We start from the raw sequence: 17,785 nt of genomic DNA on the forward strand, positions 1-17,785 counted from the left end.
AGCCGAGGAGGGAGGGGCCTCTTCCTTCAGGCAGTCCCTGATGTTGCTGGTCTGCCTGATGGCTCCCTCTGAGGCTGAAATGACAGTTGAGGAGGGAGGGGCCTCTTCCTTCAGGCAGTCCAAGATGTTGCTGGGTCTGCCTGATGGCTCCCTCTGAGGCCGAGATGACAGTTGAGGAGGGAGGGGCCTCTTCCTTCAGGCAGTCCCTGATGTTGCTGGGTCTGCCTGATGGCTCCCTCTGAGGCCGAGATGACAGTTGAGGAGGGAGGGGCCTCTTCCTTCAGGCAGTCCCTGATGTTGCTGGGTCTGCCTGATGGCTCCCTCTGAGGCCGAGATGGCAGTTGAGGAGGGAGGGGCCTCTTCCTTCAGGCAGTCCAAGATGTTGCTGGGTCTGCCTGATGGCTCCCTCTGAGGCCGAGATGACAGTTGAGGAGGGAGGGGCCTCTTCCTTCAGGCAGTCCCTGATGTTGCTGGGTCTGCCTGATGGCTCCCTCTGAGGCCGAGATGACAGTTGAGGAGGGAGGGGCCTCTTCCTTCAGGCAGTCCCTGATGTTGCTGGTCTGCCTGATGGCTCCCTCTGAGGCTGAAATGACAGTTGAGGAGGGAGGGGCCTCTTCCTTCAGGCAGTCCAAGATGTTGCTGGGTCTGCCTGATGGCTCCCTCTGAGGCCGAGATGACAGTTGAGGAGGGAGGGGCCTCTTCCTTCAGGCAGTCCAAGATGTTGCTGGGTCTGCCTGATGGCTCCCTCTGAGGCCGAGATGACAGTTGAGGAGGGAGGGGCCTCTTCCTTCAGGCAGTCCCTGATGTTGCTGGTCTGCCTGATGGCTCCCTCTGAGGCTGAAATGACAGTTGAGGAGGGAGGGGCCTCTTCCTTCAGGCAGTCCAAGATGTTGCTGGTCTGCCTCATGGCTCCCTCTGAGGCTGAAATGACAGTTGAGGAGGGAGGGGCCTCTTCCTTCAGGCAGTCCAAGATGTTGCTGGGTCTGCCTGATGGCTCCCTCTGAGGCCGAGATGACAGTTGAGGAGGGAGGGGCCTCTTCCTTCAGGCAGTCCAAGATGTTGCTGGGTCTGCCTGATGGCTCCCTCTGGAATTGGAGGAAGTGGACAACTCTTCCTTCCAGAAATAGGGGCTATTTGCCAAATTATCCAAATATATTCCTAACTGTGACGAAAGTCTCTAGAGCACAGTTCATTGCTGCGTACATACTGGACAGGTTCATCTTAAGCACCAGTTCACATGTCCATTAGCTTGTGGCAGATGTGTTGTAGTAGGATGAGATAACTGTAAGAATACTGATGTCAGAAACTGAGATCAAAACAGATAGGTTTTTGATCCTCTGACCATAAGTTAGTTTCCAAAGTTAACAAACAACTAACTTTTAAGTCACAGCAACTTTCAGCCTGTAAATGAATAGTCATTTACATTGTTTAAATGCCGTGTTTACACCTTTACACTGTTTAAAACAGCCAAAACAATTTACAGCAGTGGGTTAAAGACAATGTGCCTTAATTTATTTGTCTGCAACTGCTAACTCATACCACAAGGTTGTATTAATAAGAGCACCTTGAACATTTTCTTTTGAAATTAGAAAGAGAAAGATGCAGTGACCACATGGAAAGAAGAGCAGGCTTCCTGTTCCATGAACATTACCATCCTCCTTTACATCTGGTTTCTGGAGACAGAAAAACTGACAAATTACATGGAGTTGTTTCTCCTGTTTCTCCTCCTCCTCCTTACAACAACTATGACAATATAAAAGTGGGTCCCAGGATGTAAAGGTGAATTCCAGAGCTGACAATACTGAGCATTGTTCTCTTAATTTATATAGCACTAAATAATTATCTGGTAAAATATACTGACCAGGAATTCTCTTGTCGTTTATGCACAATTTTCCTACCTGTGTCAGGGTTATAATAGTTTCCATCATTTACAAGCACTTTGTTAAAATGTACCACACCAACATCATTAGGAAAAGGCTTCTGAGTGAGACCAGCTGAGAATGAAACCGGTGAAGTGACAGCTGCTCCTGAAATACACAAGTCATCATAATTCAAATAAAAGTGCTCTATACATACACAAAAACGTCTCTTACTTTTTAAATGAACACTTTAGGTGGGAATAAGCACACTCTTGCAATCAGTTGTTTGCAGCAATATTACCAATGTTACACTGAACAAAAGTTATCATCTATTTGCACTTGTCATCTATGAAATGGATTGGAGTATTTTTCCTGTTTTACTGAGTAGTATGTAAAGTGGAAATGACTGAGTCAGATACAATAAGTAATAATAATAACATTTTTTTATTTATAAACCGCCCTGTGGCGAACCAATCTGGGCAGTTTACAACATTAAAATGACATACAGCATAAAAACAATATATTTCCCTGCCCCCTTAAAAAGTTATTAAACTGCATATCTAATTTAAAACCACAATAACTAGTTAAAACAACAATAAATTAAACAAAATAATACCAACCAATAAACCACTGCAATAAGAGACAGCTCAGCCAGATCAGTGAATCAGGGTGGATTGCCAGTTGCTTGGGACATTTCTGGCAAACTGATACATGATTAAGAATTTGCAATGTACGTCTAGATCACAGATTTGCAACAAACAAAAGCAAAACCCAGTGGCAGGCAAGTCATTGGGGTGAATGTATGTTTTTAGATGAAGAACTGCTGAAAAGTTAAATCGATTTACCCAAAGCTACCTGTCACTGCAAAGGAATTTGAACATAACTTCTCAGATCTTAGAGTAAAGGCTAATAAAAATATTACAGCCACTGACAGATGTTGCTTTAAAGCACACCACGTGATGGTGGTGGGGTTCACTTTTCAGACCATTTGTTGAGAACATCTTATTTTTGAGGTATCATTGTCTTTGTTCTATTGCAAAAGTATATGAAAGGGAAAAAACAATGGACTAAGTCCAGACTAAATTAGTTGCATTTTGATACCATTTCAATTATTGTAAACTGTCATAACTCAAGACCCATTTACTGTTTCAATGGAACTAAGTGTGACTAGCTCAGCCTTGATCAAACCTATAATGTTTATATAATATGTAACCTTGTGCTCCATATAAGTGACACTAAAAGAGGACATCAAGGCACGAATGGAGATGGCCTCCATTAGTTTACAAGAACTTCAATTAAAGCTCTTGGTCTTGGACTGTATCATTCCAGCACAGCCAAACCAAAAGTGCTTGGCCAGTCTGCAGATTATAACTACCTGGTGGAAGTCACTCCAAAGTGTTCAATTTCATAACCATCTCCCTACCCTGGTTATGGCTGGGGTTGTTAGTTTCTTATCCATACATCAGTTGATTACAGAGCCAGCTGAACATTCTTGTCCTATGTGCAATTTCTCATTTAGGTCTAGGTCAGGAAGGCAAAGTCGTACATGGGGTGCTTCCCTGCATGCAGATGTGTGTTTAGTTATACATTCAGTTATGCGACATGGTCACTCAGAACATGGGTTGCATAACACAATCAATGCATTGCTCCACATGCAGATATTTATGCTATGCAATCCTGAAGTAGGATTTTGACCTCAGTTTTTCACTGCATCTCTTTATTTCTGGATATCTGTGCTGGCATATGACAAAGGCCTTGCCATATATAAGTGCATAAGCACCAAGTGAACACTTGTTCCACTCCAGCTCAAGATCATATGTGGGTAGTTTTGTTTCCTGACTTTCTGCTGAAGCACTGGATGAACAGCCCAGCCTAGAGTAATTCTGAGGAGTGGTGCACCTAAATCTAGCTTTTCTTCCAAAGCCACCTGTCACAGAGGAGAATCCTTCACCAAATGATCAATCAATCAATTGGTTAGTTTATTTGTCTACCACTTTCCTATATACCAAACTAATCAAGCAGTCACAATAAAGCACAACAAAAGAAGATAACTTAATATCCATATTAAAGTGGGAGAAAGGATTGCTGCTTTTCTAAAAGTAGCTAATACTCCCCTGAATGTTTTCTGATTATTTATTGTTGTGTGCTTTTAAGTCGCTTCCAGTTTATAGCGACTCTAAGGCAAACCTATCACACTGTTTGCATGGCAAAAGGATTTGCCTTTGCTTTGCCTTTGCCTTCCTCTGAGGCTGAGAGGCTGAGGCTGATTTGCCCAAGGTCACCCAATGGGTTTCTATGGCCAAATGGGGCCACTGGTCTCCAAAACTGTACTCCAATGATCAAATCACTGCATTGTGCTGGCTCTTTATCTTGTTGTAACACCAGTTTTTTTACATTCAAAATCTGTCTTTCACTTAACTAAACCAATTCATCTTAAACAACTTCCTTTCGCTCTTTAATCTAACCATTATTATATATTTGATATTCTTACAGATGTATTCCTATGTTTTAACTATACAACTGCACAATAAAATTCAGTCTACGGGAGTCTACAGGAGGTTAAGGCATTGTCATTTTTAGTTGCAGGCTGTTCCCCCCCCCCCCCCCCCCATTTTTTCCTACTGTATTTCTTGCATGAGAAAACTCATGGAAGGAAAAAGATGAGGAGCTGCACAATGCTTTTCCACCATGAAGGGTAGAAGTCCTCTGTATGGAACCTCTCTAAGAATTAGTAAATTTCAGTAGAAGTCTAAGGAGGCTGTCCTGGTCCTAAACCAGTGTTTGTCATCACTAATGACATGGATGAGGGCAAATAAGTTGAAACTTAATCCAGACAGATCAGGTAATAGGGATCCAGCCTGGATTAGACGGGGTCACACTCCCCCTGAAGACACAGGTTCACAGTTTGGGTACTCCTGGGACTCAGCTTTGAGCCTTGAGGCCCAGGTCTCTGCTGTGACCAGGAGTGCTTTTGCACATTTAAAACTTGTGTGCCAACTGCACCCATTCCTTGAGATGCCGGATCTTGGTTCAGTTGTACATGCTTTGGTTACATCCCATTTGGACTACTGCAATGCCCTCTACTTGGAGCTGCCTTTGAAGAATGTTTGGAAACTTCAGCTGGTCCAAAGAGCTGCAGCCCGGATGCTAATGGGAGCAAGTTATAGAGGTCATACAATGTCCTTGTTCAAACAGCGCCTCTGGCTGCCAGTTTGTTTCTGAACACAATTCAAAGTGCTAGTTATGACCTATAAAGCCCTATTTGGCTCAGGTCCAGGCTATTTGGCAAACCGTATCTCCCTATATAAGCCAGCCTGGGCTTTGAGATCCTAAGGGAAGGCCCTTCTCTCCATTCCACCACCATCACAAGCATGGTTTGTGGGAACACAAGAGAGGGACTTTTCCATGGCTGCCCCTAAACTTTGGAACTCCCTGCCCAGGGAGTTCAGAATGGTTCCCTCCTTGATGGCCTTCTGCCGACAAGTGAAGACCTTCCTCTTCAGACAGGCTTTCTAAACAGAAAGCTTTTAAAGAATGGCCTGGGGTGCTATCCTGTTTTAATATACTTTAAACATTTTTTGTCTTTTTAAAGTATTTGATATTTTAGCATGTAATTTGTTTTAATTATTGTAGTAATTTAATTCTATTTGAATGGACTATTTTTGTACATTTTAATTGTACTGTTTTTTTAATGTTGTAAGCTGCCTGATAATAATAATAGTAACGACAACGACAACAACAATAACAGAACTTCTCTCTATTGATTTCTTATTAATTCTTATTAAATTAGGTAAGATAGCTTCACAGTTTTGCAGCCTGATAATGAATCTGTTATTACAATCATAATTTTATTTGATGCCTTTACTGGATGATGAATTTACAAGCAACCTTTTATGAGCAAGCTGAAATTAATCTAAGCATTAGTGGCGCTGTGTGCTCTCTGCATATTTTACACTAGCAGTCACCTGCGGAGAAAGAGGTCTGGAATATGTCAACAATTAATTACTTTGAACAGTTTCTGATGTAACTAACAGCTCTGTATTTTATTTAGGTAGTTCCCTATGCATTTACCCTTGTATGGGGATAATAAACTGAAACAGATGTACCTCTCTCTGGATGCCATGATACAAAATCTGGTCAGATCTGTACCCACTGAAGATATGGGTGGGTAATAGCTGCTGTTTCCTCCTGGCTGAAGAAGTACAGCCAAATGATATCTAGTCACCATGTGTCCTCCTTTGGCAATCCAATGGTAATGGGGATGCAGTATGCTGCTGGAAAACTCCCTTCCATATGAGGCAAAAATGGCAGAGGAATTGTTTGGGCATCTCTGCCTGTGCAATGTAGGATCCCAGTCTTAGCGCAATTTCTAGGTATAACAGATACAGTATCTGCAATAGCATTTATAGTGCAAACTGCTTCAATAAATACCAGCAAGCATCTTATGGGAACTGAGAACATAACACAGAACAACAACTATATTACCTTTTGCTGCTGTAGTTGGAGATTGTGGTTTTGGCTTTACTTTTGGATAACCTACAAAATGAATGTGTATAAAGAAGATAACAACATTACAGTCTGCTAGTGCTTCATCACCTCCAGCACCCCCACCAAATGTGATTCATTCCAGCACCAATACCCACTGCTGCAGCCCTCAGATAATTTTGGAGTGGTCCTTTTAAAGCCAGTGGCATCATTCAAGTCTAAGTGGTTTGAATACTGATATCTAAAATCAAGAATTTAGAGAGCTATGCTTGGAGTGTTCTCATTTGTCTCTTTCTAAAGTGGTATAATAGAGAAGAAAGGAAGGGATTGGTTTGTGGCATCTGCACAGTGTCAGAAGCAATCCGTAATCTTGTAGATAAGAACTGCTGCTATCTTCAGACCTCTGCTAAAAAGTCCAAAGAAAATATTGGAGAGTGAACTGTTAGAAGACACTTGTAATCTGGTGGCATGGGCACTGGACTCTCCAGAGCTGGAGATTTTTCTTAGGAAGCCAAATAGTAACACCAGATATCACAATGAGTGAAAGCTATTTATATTCAGTGTTAACCACTACAAAGTCATCCCATTACTTATCGCACCATATTGAGAATGGCTATATACATAATTTCATTAGTGGTAAGAAAACCTCAATCTGACACATTATCAGAATTCAAACCATCAAGAAGTTTTCAATATCAGGGCAGAACTCCTGTAGTGTAATGCAGTTTGGGCAATATGCAGAATTTGTTTCTCTTATAGATTAATAACCAGTTACGGGGAGAGAATGCTAACCATAGAGTTCATGCAATGTTAGTTCCAGAGCAACAGAATTGCAACAGAAGTTGCACTTGTACTCTGTATTGCACTTGGTGCCACTTCTGGCAAGTCACTACAACAATTATTAAGAACAAACCCACATGGATAAATGCTGGCAAAAATGCACCAAAACACGCCCATTGATAAATAAGAGGGAGATATCCGCTCTCTTGGGCCTGCTGAAGTATGCATTAAGAATAATATTTAACCTCTCTTTAAAAAAAAACAACCATATGAAGCAATCTATCTTTATCCCCTTCTATCAGGCCCATATAGAAATAAGGGCTTTATGTAGTCATGGAGTGTGGAAAATCAGTTGTAACAGAATACAGTTGGGAAGATTGCTGGAGATGGGAATGTCTGGCTATCTGAAATCTTGAACTGGAGCACTTCTACTAAGGTGGGCAAATTGCATCACTAGGACCACATACAGTAGTCCCACCTCCTGTCAACTTTTTTATGGCCTTTAATCATCCTCCCCTGACTGCCTTCTTTCTTTATAGAAAAAGGGAATTACCCACACTTGGAGCAGTTCAGGAGTGGCAATTTATTTCTAAAATAGATCACAAGGCATCCTCTGCACTCATTAATACCTATTCGTTTTTCAAAGCAGTAAGGTTTTTTGGGGCTGAGGTTGTACTTTTATCAATCTATGCAGCCCCAGAGAATCCTGGGGCAGAAAACTGATTTGCCACAATTGTCCAACCATGTACTAGAAGGTGAGGATATATTTCAACTTTATGTTGCAACAAATCCAAAACCATAATGACAAATGTATTATTACTCACATCTCTTTTTCAAATCCTGTACTACAGTTTTAGTCACAGGCTGCTGTGACCTGCTCTGCATCTGTTCTCAATGCAATTGGTATCCAGACACAACATGCTGGTTTGGACCAAGTGCCACTTTTCTTTTACACATAAAATAAGATCACCAGATTCCTAAATGTTAAAAGATAGATGCTAATTTTGTCAACAACTGGAAAGAAGAGATCCCTTAGATGAAACTTTGACTTTGCTCACCTGGTGCTCCAGCATACCCTTCAGAAACAGGCATGCTTCTGTGGCCATCTTTGCCATTTATGGTTTTGGGCCGCCCTCTTCCTGACATTACAATAGTGCCAGGAGGACCTGCCTCTCCAGTCACCATAAATATCCCACTTTTCCCAGGTAAGGAAGGTAAGTCTGATTTTGATCCTGGTAACGGTTGCCATCTGGAATCTGGTGGCTGAACAGGCACTCCGTGTAATGGTGGCTGCAAAGGTATTCTTATTTCTGGAATCTGAAGTGGAGTTCTTGGGTGTGACGGTTGCATAGGCTCTCCTGGATGTGGCTGTACTGGAGTCATTGGTTGTGAGGATACTGGGGGTATCTCTGGCTGAGATGGCCGTAATGGTTTTCTTGGATCTGATGGTGGCAGGGGAATCTTTATTGTTGGTTTCCTCGGTGCTAATACTGATGGCTTTTCAGCTAAAAGCAAAGGAAAGAAAATTTTCTAGTTATCAGCATTTACCAATTTAACATGGAAGAATATACTTACAAAACAACTCAAAACTAAATAGCGAAGCGGAAGTGAAAATCTAATCATGTGCTTCTGTTTTCAAAACAGACAGAACATACCAAGCAACCCGTTACAACTGCAAAACATGCCTAACTCCTCAAAATACCACAGATCATTATTCGGTGGAGAAACCTTTGCTAGAACAGTATTTAAAAATCTCTTTTGATGCTAAGTACCATATAAAAAGTTCACTTAGTAAATTGTTAATTAACAAGTCTCACTGATTCAATCTACTACATATGGCTAACAATATGTCTTCTACATAACCCTAACGTTGGATCCAACCCTTTTAATTTAGTTATTTAAACATTTCAGTACTACTAAAATATTTTTGAGTCAGAAAGATCAAGTAAAATTCTGAATATGAAGGCAACACAGAGAACCATTCCATTTCCACAGAAGCTCTGGCAATTGCTTACTCCTGAAATATTAACAATAGTAAGCAAAACAGGTGCACACACAAATTAAAAATAAGCTCCAATATGAATGAATTAATATACAATTTTGTCATCCAGTTTTTGGCTGAGTTGCTGAATGCCACAAAAAAGTGCACAGGCCATAGTGTCTCATATGTATTTTAGGAGCAAAACCTATTCAAAGTGTGTTAATACTGAATGTGGCTACTAACATGGCATTTTGCACACAAACATTCAAGCAAACGTACTGAAGTAATTTCTAAATAATGCTTTCCCCTTTAAAGGCAAATACAGTCAGCCCTCCATTTTTGCGAGGCTCCACCTCACGAAAATAGAGACTCACCGATATTCAAGCCCCATAGGCTTGAATGGGCCGCATGCTTGTCAGGATGCACAGGGTATGCGCCATGGGAACACACCCCATTGAAATTAACGGAGGTCGCCCCTCCGTGAATATTCAAGACCACAGATCTCAAGTTTGCAAGAACAGAGGGGCGACTGTAAGTGTGGGTGTCATCCTTTCTCCATTTACATGTATTTTTTAAAAGACAGATAAGTACAAATTTACATACATGTGCCTCCTTGCTCCGCATTTGTGTGTGTGTGTGTGTGTGTGCCATGCCTTCAAGACAACTGTTGACTTATGGCAGTGCCATGGATTTCATACAATTTCCTTGGGCAAATACTCAGAGTTGGTTTTTCCAGGTTCTTCCTCTGAAACATAGCCTATAGGGCTGGGTATTCATTGGCAGTCTCCCATCCAAGTACTAACTAGGGCTGACCCTGCTTAGCTTCCAAGATCATATGGGATCTTGTGCCTTTAAGTTATTTAGCCCCCACCTATTTACTTCTCTTTACTTATGTTTTTACTAAAGTGTAATACAGCTTAAAACAATCAGTCATGCTAATCTTCTTTGCAGTATATCCCAATATCAATATATGTTTGACCAAAGCAATCTATTTTCACTTGTCATTCTGAATTCCTTGGGTACAAAACATGTCTTGTGTCATTAGTGAATGGCCATTGAACAGTAATTGATGTTTTTCTCTCCAAAATATATGGACGTGATGACTGAAGAATGAAGGAGTTTCCATGCAATGTTCCAAGATAAGCAGCAATCAAAACATGCATGTGACATTCACAACTGATGTAAGACCTTACATATTTCATATCGGAGTATTTGTATGTGAGAACAAAAGGTCACATTTTGCATCCCTCAGTGTATCTGCCAAAAAAGGAAAGTGAAGGTTGGTTGGGCTTGAAAAAACATCCCCCCAAAGCCTATGCTAAGAAGGAAGTATGTGCTAATGGTAGGTAGGAAGCTGAGTGAATAAGGAAGAACAAGCCAGGAAGCTAAAGGAGCTGAATTTTTTTTAAATATATGGCCAAACCTTACATTTTCCATTGATTTAGTGCTTGGAACTAAAAGGAAGAAAGTGAAAAGAAGGTTAACAGTTGAACATTAACAAAACAAAACAAACATAATGATCACAGATAATTTACAGAACTTTCAAGTAGATGATGAAGACATTAAAATAGTTCAAGATTTTCCACCTTGACTCAGACATTAATCAGAATGCCATCAAGAAAGCAGAAGGCTAGGACTTGGAAGGGCAGTTATGAAGGAACTAGACAAGATCCTGAAGTGTAAAGGTTTATAAAAGGTAAAGGTTTCCCCTTTGACAAGGCTATCAAGTCGTGTCTGACTTGTGGCCCTTGGGCCTCAAACTGCTGACCTGCTGATCTTGTGATCATCAAAGTCAGCGTCTTAACAGCTGAGCCACCACATTGTCCCTGCCATCTTATTTCAATTTCTATGTATGAATGTGACAGCTGGACAGTGAAGAAAGCTGATAGAAAGAAAATAAACTCATTTGAAATGTGGTGCTAGTGAAGAGTTCTATGGATATCATGGGCTGCTAAAAAGACACATAAATGGGTCCTTGAGCAAATCAAGCCTGAACTTTCACTAGAAATCAAGATGACTACACTGAGGCTGTGTTACTTTCATTCACTAGAAAAAATGGTAATATCTGGTAAGGTAGAAGGCAATAGGAAAAAGGAAGAGTGCATTCCAGATGGAGAGACATAATTAAGGAAGCCACAAGTCTGAGTCTGCAATACCTGAGTAGAGCTGCTGATGAAAGAGTGACTTGGACTTGGGTCGCCATAAGTCAAAATCAACTTGACAACAGTTAATAAGAAGAAATGCTGAATATCCTAAGAGCCTTTATACCTACTAAAGCTTTGTCTAAACAGAGTTTCCATAGCTTTGAATGAAATGATCAGTCAGGGGCACACTTTGTATAAGCAGAATGGCAAAGCAGGTTGCTTGATTACCTCCTTAAAAGAAGGATAGGATGGTATCGCTCTCCAGATGTTGATCAAATGCAATTCTCAGCATCTTTTACCATGGCTATATTAGCTACGCTCTTAAAAGTTTGTTTCATTTTATTTATATCACATTTTTCTGCCAATATCAAGTCCCAGGCAACTCACAGCACAGATTAAAATGAAGAACTAAAAAACATACACCCTGCAACTGTCCCAGTCTGTCAGGGACAGTCCCAATTAATCCTCTGTCATCCCATTTTTTCAACTGATTTTCAAATGTCCCACTTTCCCCTTTCTCCTTGGCTTGCTTCAATTCCTGCAAACTGAATTCAAAGCCTCAAAGTAATTTGCACCCATTTAATTCTGCAGGGGAGAGAGGAGAAGAAGGGAAGTTGTCCTTCTGAAGACACTCAGGCAAAAACAAAGTGCTGCACCTCTTCTAGATTTTGGAGATTACTTCATGTGCCCTTCAAATCATGATTAGATCCAGGAAAAAAAGAGGTTTTGTAATACTTATCACATGCCACCATCTCCAGCCTGTACCTGCTGGGGCCCCAACCACAATTAGAGTGTCCCTTTCCATTGACAGAGGAAACCCATTAATGAGTTCTCAATAGTGCAAGTCCACAGGTAAGAAATGTTGCTGCTGGGGCAATCATATTATTGATAAGCATGTGGTGTCAGAGTCTCCCCTGCCTCCCTCACTATTCCCAAGCAACCTGATTAGTCCCTCCCCATTTCTTCTCTTTTTTAAAAAAGCAAAAACAAATTAAATTCTATGATTCTATGAATCTAATTAAATTGCAGTAGCAGAGCTCTGGAACTGCACAAAAAATGAAAATGTTTAAAACATTAAAAAATAGAAGGCATGCTCAGTATGGCAAAGGGCAGAAGAGCAGGATTAAGGAGTCAGTCAGGAAAAGAGCAGAATGGCAGCAGTCACACAATTGTGAAGATGTGCGGTGATACAGTGAATAAAACAGGTATAATTCCATTTTCACTGACAAGCAAGTCTGTGACAAAGTTATACAAACAGGTCCTTGCCTGCTAGTGAAAGGACAGCACTGAGAATAGCCCTCAGTGAAAGAGAGACCTCAGAGTCTTGGAGCAGCCAACAAGATGACCCTCTCACATATCCTCACCAGATGTTCCTTGTGACAGTGGGAGGACTGAGAGAAAGCCCTCTCTTGAGGATCTTAAAACTTAGGCACGATCATATAGGAAAATTAGGGCTTTCAGATAGTCTAGGTTGACTATCTGGAAAACCCAGAGGAAAAGGTTAGTTTTTAAAATGTTGGACAAGGGGTGGAAAACTGAAATTGGATCCAGGTATTGTGTAAACAGCCTTTAACCAATTCAGGAGTTTGGGGCTGTGTGGTGTAAATGTCATGCAGTCACCCTGGGGGCAATTCAGGGTATAGAGCTAATGGAAACAAGCCTTGAGAAAGCCAGAGAAGTTGCATTCATAATATTCCTAAACTCTGTAATAATGAGTGTCGAGGCATTTTGGGTCTCCAGTGCTGAGTTGCTGTGTATCTTGGACTGCTGATTTGAAAGGCCTAGGGAATCATGTTAAAGGAGACATCATATGTTAGACAAAGCACATGTTAATAATCCAGACAACAAAATTCATCCCAGGTGTCAACTCCGCTATAGTCAACTCAGTGAATTACAAGGGTACATTCAGAACCGTCTCCTTCTAGCTTTGTGTTGGATAGACTGGAACGCAGACACATGTTTCCACAGCCTGCAAAGCAGCTGGAAAGCCAACAGTACTTAGATCATTGTTGCATTTGAAAATAGAATGTCCCTAGGGCACCATCTTTTTCAGCAGTGCTCATAATGCTTTGTTTACTATTGCCAACTTAGAAGATGACACAGCAGGAGGCAACATGCCAAGTAACGTCATTCTTTTCTTCTTGGTCAGATGTCAGCCTAGGAAATGGGTTTTTCTACAGGCTTAGAGTTTAAAACTTTTGACCCACCATTTTCACTAACTTAACAGCATTTTTACTAAGCTAGAGATATGTCAATTATGAATAAAGGGAAATAAAAGCTAAATCTTGTTTACTTGCTTGTGCAGAAAATATAATTCTCTTTAAAAGAAGAAACACTCATTTTGGAAGAAAGGCAAGGTGGAAAATAAATAAATAAAATAAGAGTTGAGCAATGGTGGTGGATAAAATTGGCTAAGAGGTAGTGAATCACTGATTCCATTTGTACAAAATATTGAAGACTTATGACTTAATATTGCAATTGTAAAATTACAACCCATCACCATAAATCAAAATGAAAAATCTCATTAAATCACTGCAATAAGGAAAAATGGATTAGGAACATAAGGCTATGAAATTTTGCAGTCATCTAGAGCCTTTAAAGAAACTTATGAAGGAGGAAAGGATATTGGAATCATCTTGAACCTAATTTTTCTAGTGTGCACATGAGATAGTTTTAACCCAAAACATTAATTTAATTCAAAACGTTAAAGGAAAACTATGACCATAGGAACTTACATGCAGACTCTTAGGCTGCATCCACACTGCAGAAATAATGCACCACTTTAATTCTATGGCTCAATTTTATGAAATACTGGGATCTGTTGTGGCACCAGAACACTCTGACAGAGAAGGCTAAATAGGTCACAAAACTACAAATCCCTGAGATTTCCATAGCATTGATCCACGGCAGATAAAATGGTTTCAAACTGCATTACAGTCAGATGCGATCTCATTCTTTTTTGCAGGGGAAATGCTGAAATTTTCAGAGAAAAATGCTGATATTTAAAATATGAAGTTGCCTATCTCTTAAAATTTAACATGCCCTTAACATCAGCCATGATATCAAAGGACTGGAAACTGGGTGATATAATATCAGTTTTTAAAATGGAATATAGGGGAGGGTATTCAGGAAATTACAAGCCAGTCAGCTTAATGTGTATTCTGGGTTAACTGGTGGGAAGTATAATTAAATATAATATTATCAAATACACAGAAAGACAAGTCCTGAGAAAAAAGGATCTTTATTTCTGAAAATACAAGTCCTATTTCCTAATTTTTAGGCATTTTTCAATATACCGTATATTTTTATTGAGCAAAATTTGTAATAAATGGAAAATTCAAAATCAGGTGTCATCCTCATTTAGTGTTGGTCTCCTCATTTGTGGGGGCTCTCTACATTAGCAGAGGAGCAGAGGAGAAAATTCTGTATGGTTGGATTTCACTCTTCTTAGGTAACCTCTGTATGAAAGAATCATGTGATTTAGGAGATTACTTCCATTCCTTACATAGGGTCATTATAGTATCCTGCACATAGGTTCTTTGGTCACTTTATGAAGATGGCATGATTGGAAGCTAGCAACACAGGAACGAAACAGACCGCCCAAAAATACTGGCTGGGGGCTGCTGCGGCAACCACATGCTACGGCCCCAATCCAGCTATTTGCTGGCACAAAAAGAAGCAGCAGAAAGCTGCTTCTTTTTGAGCTGGCAAAAAGCCAGCTTTTCCACTGCCACCACAGCTTTCCAATGCTCCTGCAGCATGCACTATCTAAACACCACGCCACTGGAGCGCCGTAAAGCTGCCACCATGTAAATGGCTGGATGGCTTTACAACAGCTTCCTGATGGATTGGGGGCATGCATTTTGCGTATGCTACGCCCCCAAGCCATCAGGAAGCTGGCTTTTTCTGCCGGTCTGTTCAGGCTCATAGACATCATTATTGTGTTGTGTATCCCTGACAGTTATTATTCCTAGCATTTTATTCATTTAAGATGGCTGCCTTGTACTTCTGGATTATAAACACTTGGACTGAAGCATGGACAGGGCAAGATTGTTTTGTCCCAGAAAAGACATGCTCATTATTCATAGGCTTTGCCATTCTAATATTGTTGGAAGGTATCCATAATGTATCATATCCTCTTGCTATGCCTAAGCATAGCAAGTATCCTATTACCTTTAATGGAAGTGCTGAGTATTCAGGAGTCAGGACCAAATAAGGATTTGGCTTGTGGTTTAGTCTACACAATAACATTAATTAATCCATCAACATACATTTGGACTGAGTCATTTAAAATGTTCTTGGCTCCATGCTGTTTAAAGTAAAAATTGAAGCTAAAGCTAGAATACACTTGGCTGCAAATCAGCACACCTTTGCCCTGTTTAAATGTTAACAGGGGCATATTACATAACAGGGTTTTGTTTTATTGTTCTTGTGATGTCCCACCATAGTTCTGCAAATATATAAACAGAATACTATTTAGGCTGGAGTGGTCCAAACCAAAGTGACATCATTTAAGTTAGTGCTTCTCAGTCTCTGGTTCTCCAGGTATTTTGGACTGAAGTTCTCAGAATCCTTGAGCAGCTGGCTGAGCCTTCTGAGAGCTGAAGTCAATAATACCTGGAGAGTCAAAGAAGGAGAAGCACTCATTTAAGGTATAGAATATCCCTGTTCAAGCAGATTTTCAGACCTTTGGTTGAACAGATACATAAAATTAAAATTAACATATATAAGACAGAAGTTAAAGGCTGTTAAAACACATAGACACTGTGTGAGATATTGCAACAAGGCCAGAGTTAACCATGATTGCAATGAAATATATTTTGCAGCCAGGGAAAGTCCTACAGTGACAAATGAAGGGAAGACAAGAGGCTACAGGCAAAATGGATATAAGAAAGCCTTCTTTGGAATCAAAGGTTAGGATCTCTGCTTAGGTTGAAAAATAATTCTTACGTTGTTTTAAAACTCGCAGAACGTTCATACAGACCTTTCCAACAGGTGGCTTTCTAGAAACTAATGGACTGCAACTTTCATGAATCCATGGGTTGGCTAGGGCTGATGAGACTTCATGTTCCAACAACAACAGCTGAAGGCCTAAGGTTGCCGAGCCCTATCATACACATTGCGCAGGTGATACGCTCGATGTCGTCTTTAGTACAGATTGGGATAATCCGTGGGCAGAGGTATGTAGTACCTCTGCTCTGTCATGGACGGACCATTTTCTGGTCGAGGTCCGACTTAAGGCAACTACCCAAATCCCCCCCGGGGGTGGATGACCTATTAGGATGGTCCACCCTTGAAGGCAGATAGAACCCAAAAGATTCCAAGAAGCCCTAGAGGGGTTTATGGTTGGATCTGACGGCGATTCTGTTGATGCCCTGACCGACATCTGGGATAATGACCTCTCCAGGGATATACACAGTATCGCTCCTAAGCGTCCTTTCCAGGCCGCTTCTAATAAGAAACCCTGGTACACAGAAGATCTGCTGGAAATGAAGCAGGCCGCGCAATGACTAGAGCGCAGCTGGCGGAGACACCAGCGCTTATCCGACAAGACACTTCACTTCATCAGGTCCTTTTGAAGTCTTATGGAGTGGCAATAGGTGCAGCAAAGAATTCCTTCTATGCTGCACGTATTGCGTCTGCACAGTCACATCCAGCAGAGCTGTTCAGGGTGGTGAGGGAGCTAATCTAGCTTCCTCCCACTCTGAACCCTATTTTAGAACCAACTAAGGCCTGCTGTGACGATTTTAACAACTTTTTCGCAGATAAAATCTCTAGGATAAGGACTGATCTTGACACTGGCATTTCAACAGAAACAATAGAAGAGGTGTCCAGAGCTTCCGTGGACGCTATTAAACTGGATCACTTTGAGTTTGTGCATACTGATGAAGTGGACAAGCTTCTTGAAAGTGTTAAAAAGTCGACATGCTCTCTCGATCCCTGTCCGTCTTGGCTGACCGCCCAGGGTGGTGATGCTGTAACATCATTATTACAACATATAATTAATGCATCCTTCAGGGAGGGAAAATTTCCATCGAGTTTAAAACTAGCTATGGTTAAACCGTTGCTCAAGAAACCCTCCCTGGAACCCCTGGTAAGAAATAACTATAGACCGGTCTCATTATTGCCATTTTTAGGTAGGGTGATCGAGAGAGCAGTCACCTTCCAACTCCAAGCAGTTTTGGATGAAACCGATTATCTGGACCCATTTCAAACTGGCTTCAGGGCGGGATACGGAGTTGAGACTGCCATGGTCGCCTTGGTCGATGATCTCCGTCTGGGCATCGACAGGGGAAGTGTGACCTTGTTGGTGCTTTTGGACATCTCAGCGGCTTTCGATACCATTGACCACGGTATCCTTTTGGAATGCCTGAGGGAGTTGGGCATCGGGGGCACTGCGCTCCAGTGGTTCCGTTCCTACCTCTCGGGTAGGTTCCAGATGGTGCAGTTGAGGGACACTTGCTCCTCTAAGAGGGAACTGACATCTAGTGTCCCTCAGGGAGCTATTTTGTCCCCCATTTACATGAAACCGCTGG

General features: G+C 41.2%; 1 protein-coding gene across 1 annotated transcript in view; it reads right to left on the reverse strand.

Moving 5' to 3' along the window:
• The window catches only part of EMILIN2 (elastin microfibril interfacer 2), a 53,459-nt gene that overhangs the window by 6,621 nt on the left and 29,053 nt on the right, over positions 1-17,785 (reverse strand). Inside the window, exons 5-7 of the mRNA XM_089517126.1 lie at positions 8,183-8,629; positions 6,345-6,395; positions 1,899-2,027 (exon numbers count right to left, since the gene is read on the reverse strand). Coding sequence (XP_089373252.1) covers positions 1,899-2,027; positions 6,345-6,395; positions 8,183-8,629 — 627 coding nt within the window. The remainder of the gene's footprint in view (positions 1-1,898; positions 2,028-6,344; positions 6,396-8,182; positions 8,630-17,785) is intronic.

The sequence above is a fragment of the Sceloporus occidentalis genome, unplaced genomic scaffold, assembly GCF_023333645.1.
Source record: "Sceloporus occidentalis isolate IW3139 unplaced genomic scaffold, rSceOcc1.0.p SCAF_3, whole genome shotgun sequence".
NCBI lineage: Eukaryota > Metazoa > Chordata > Lepidosauria > Squamata > Phrynosomatidae > Sceloporus > Sceloporus occidentalis.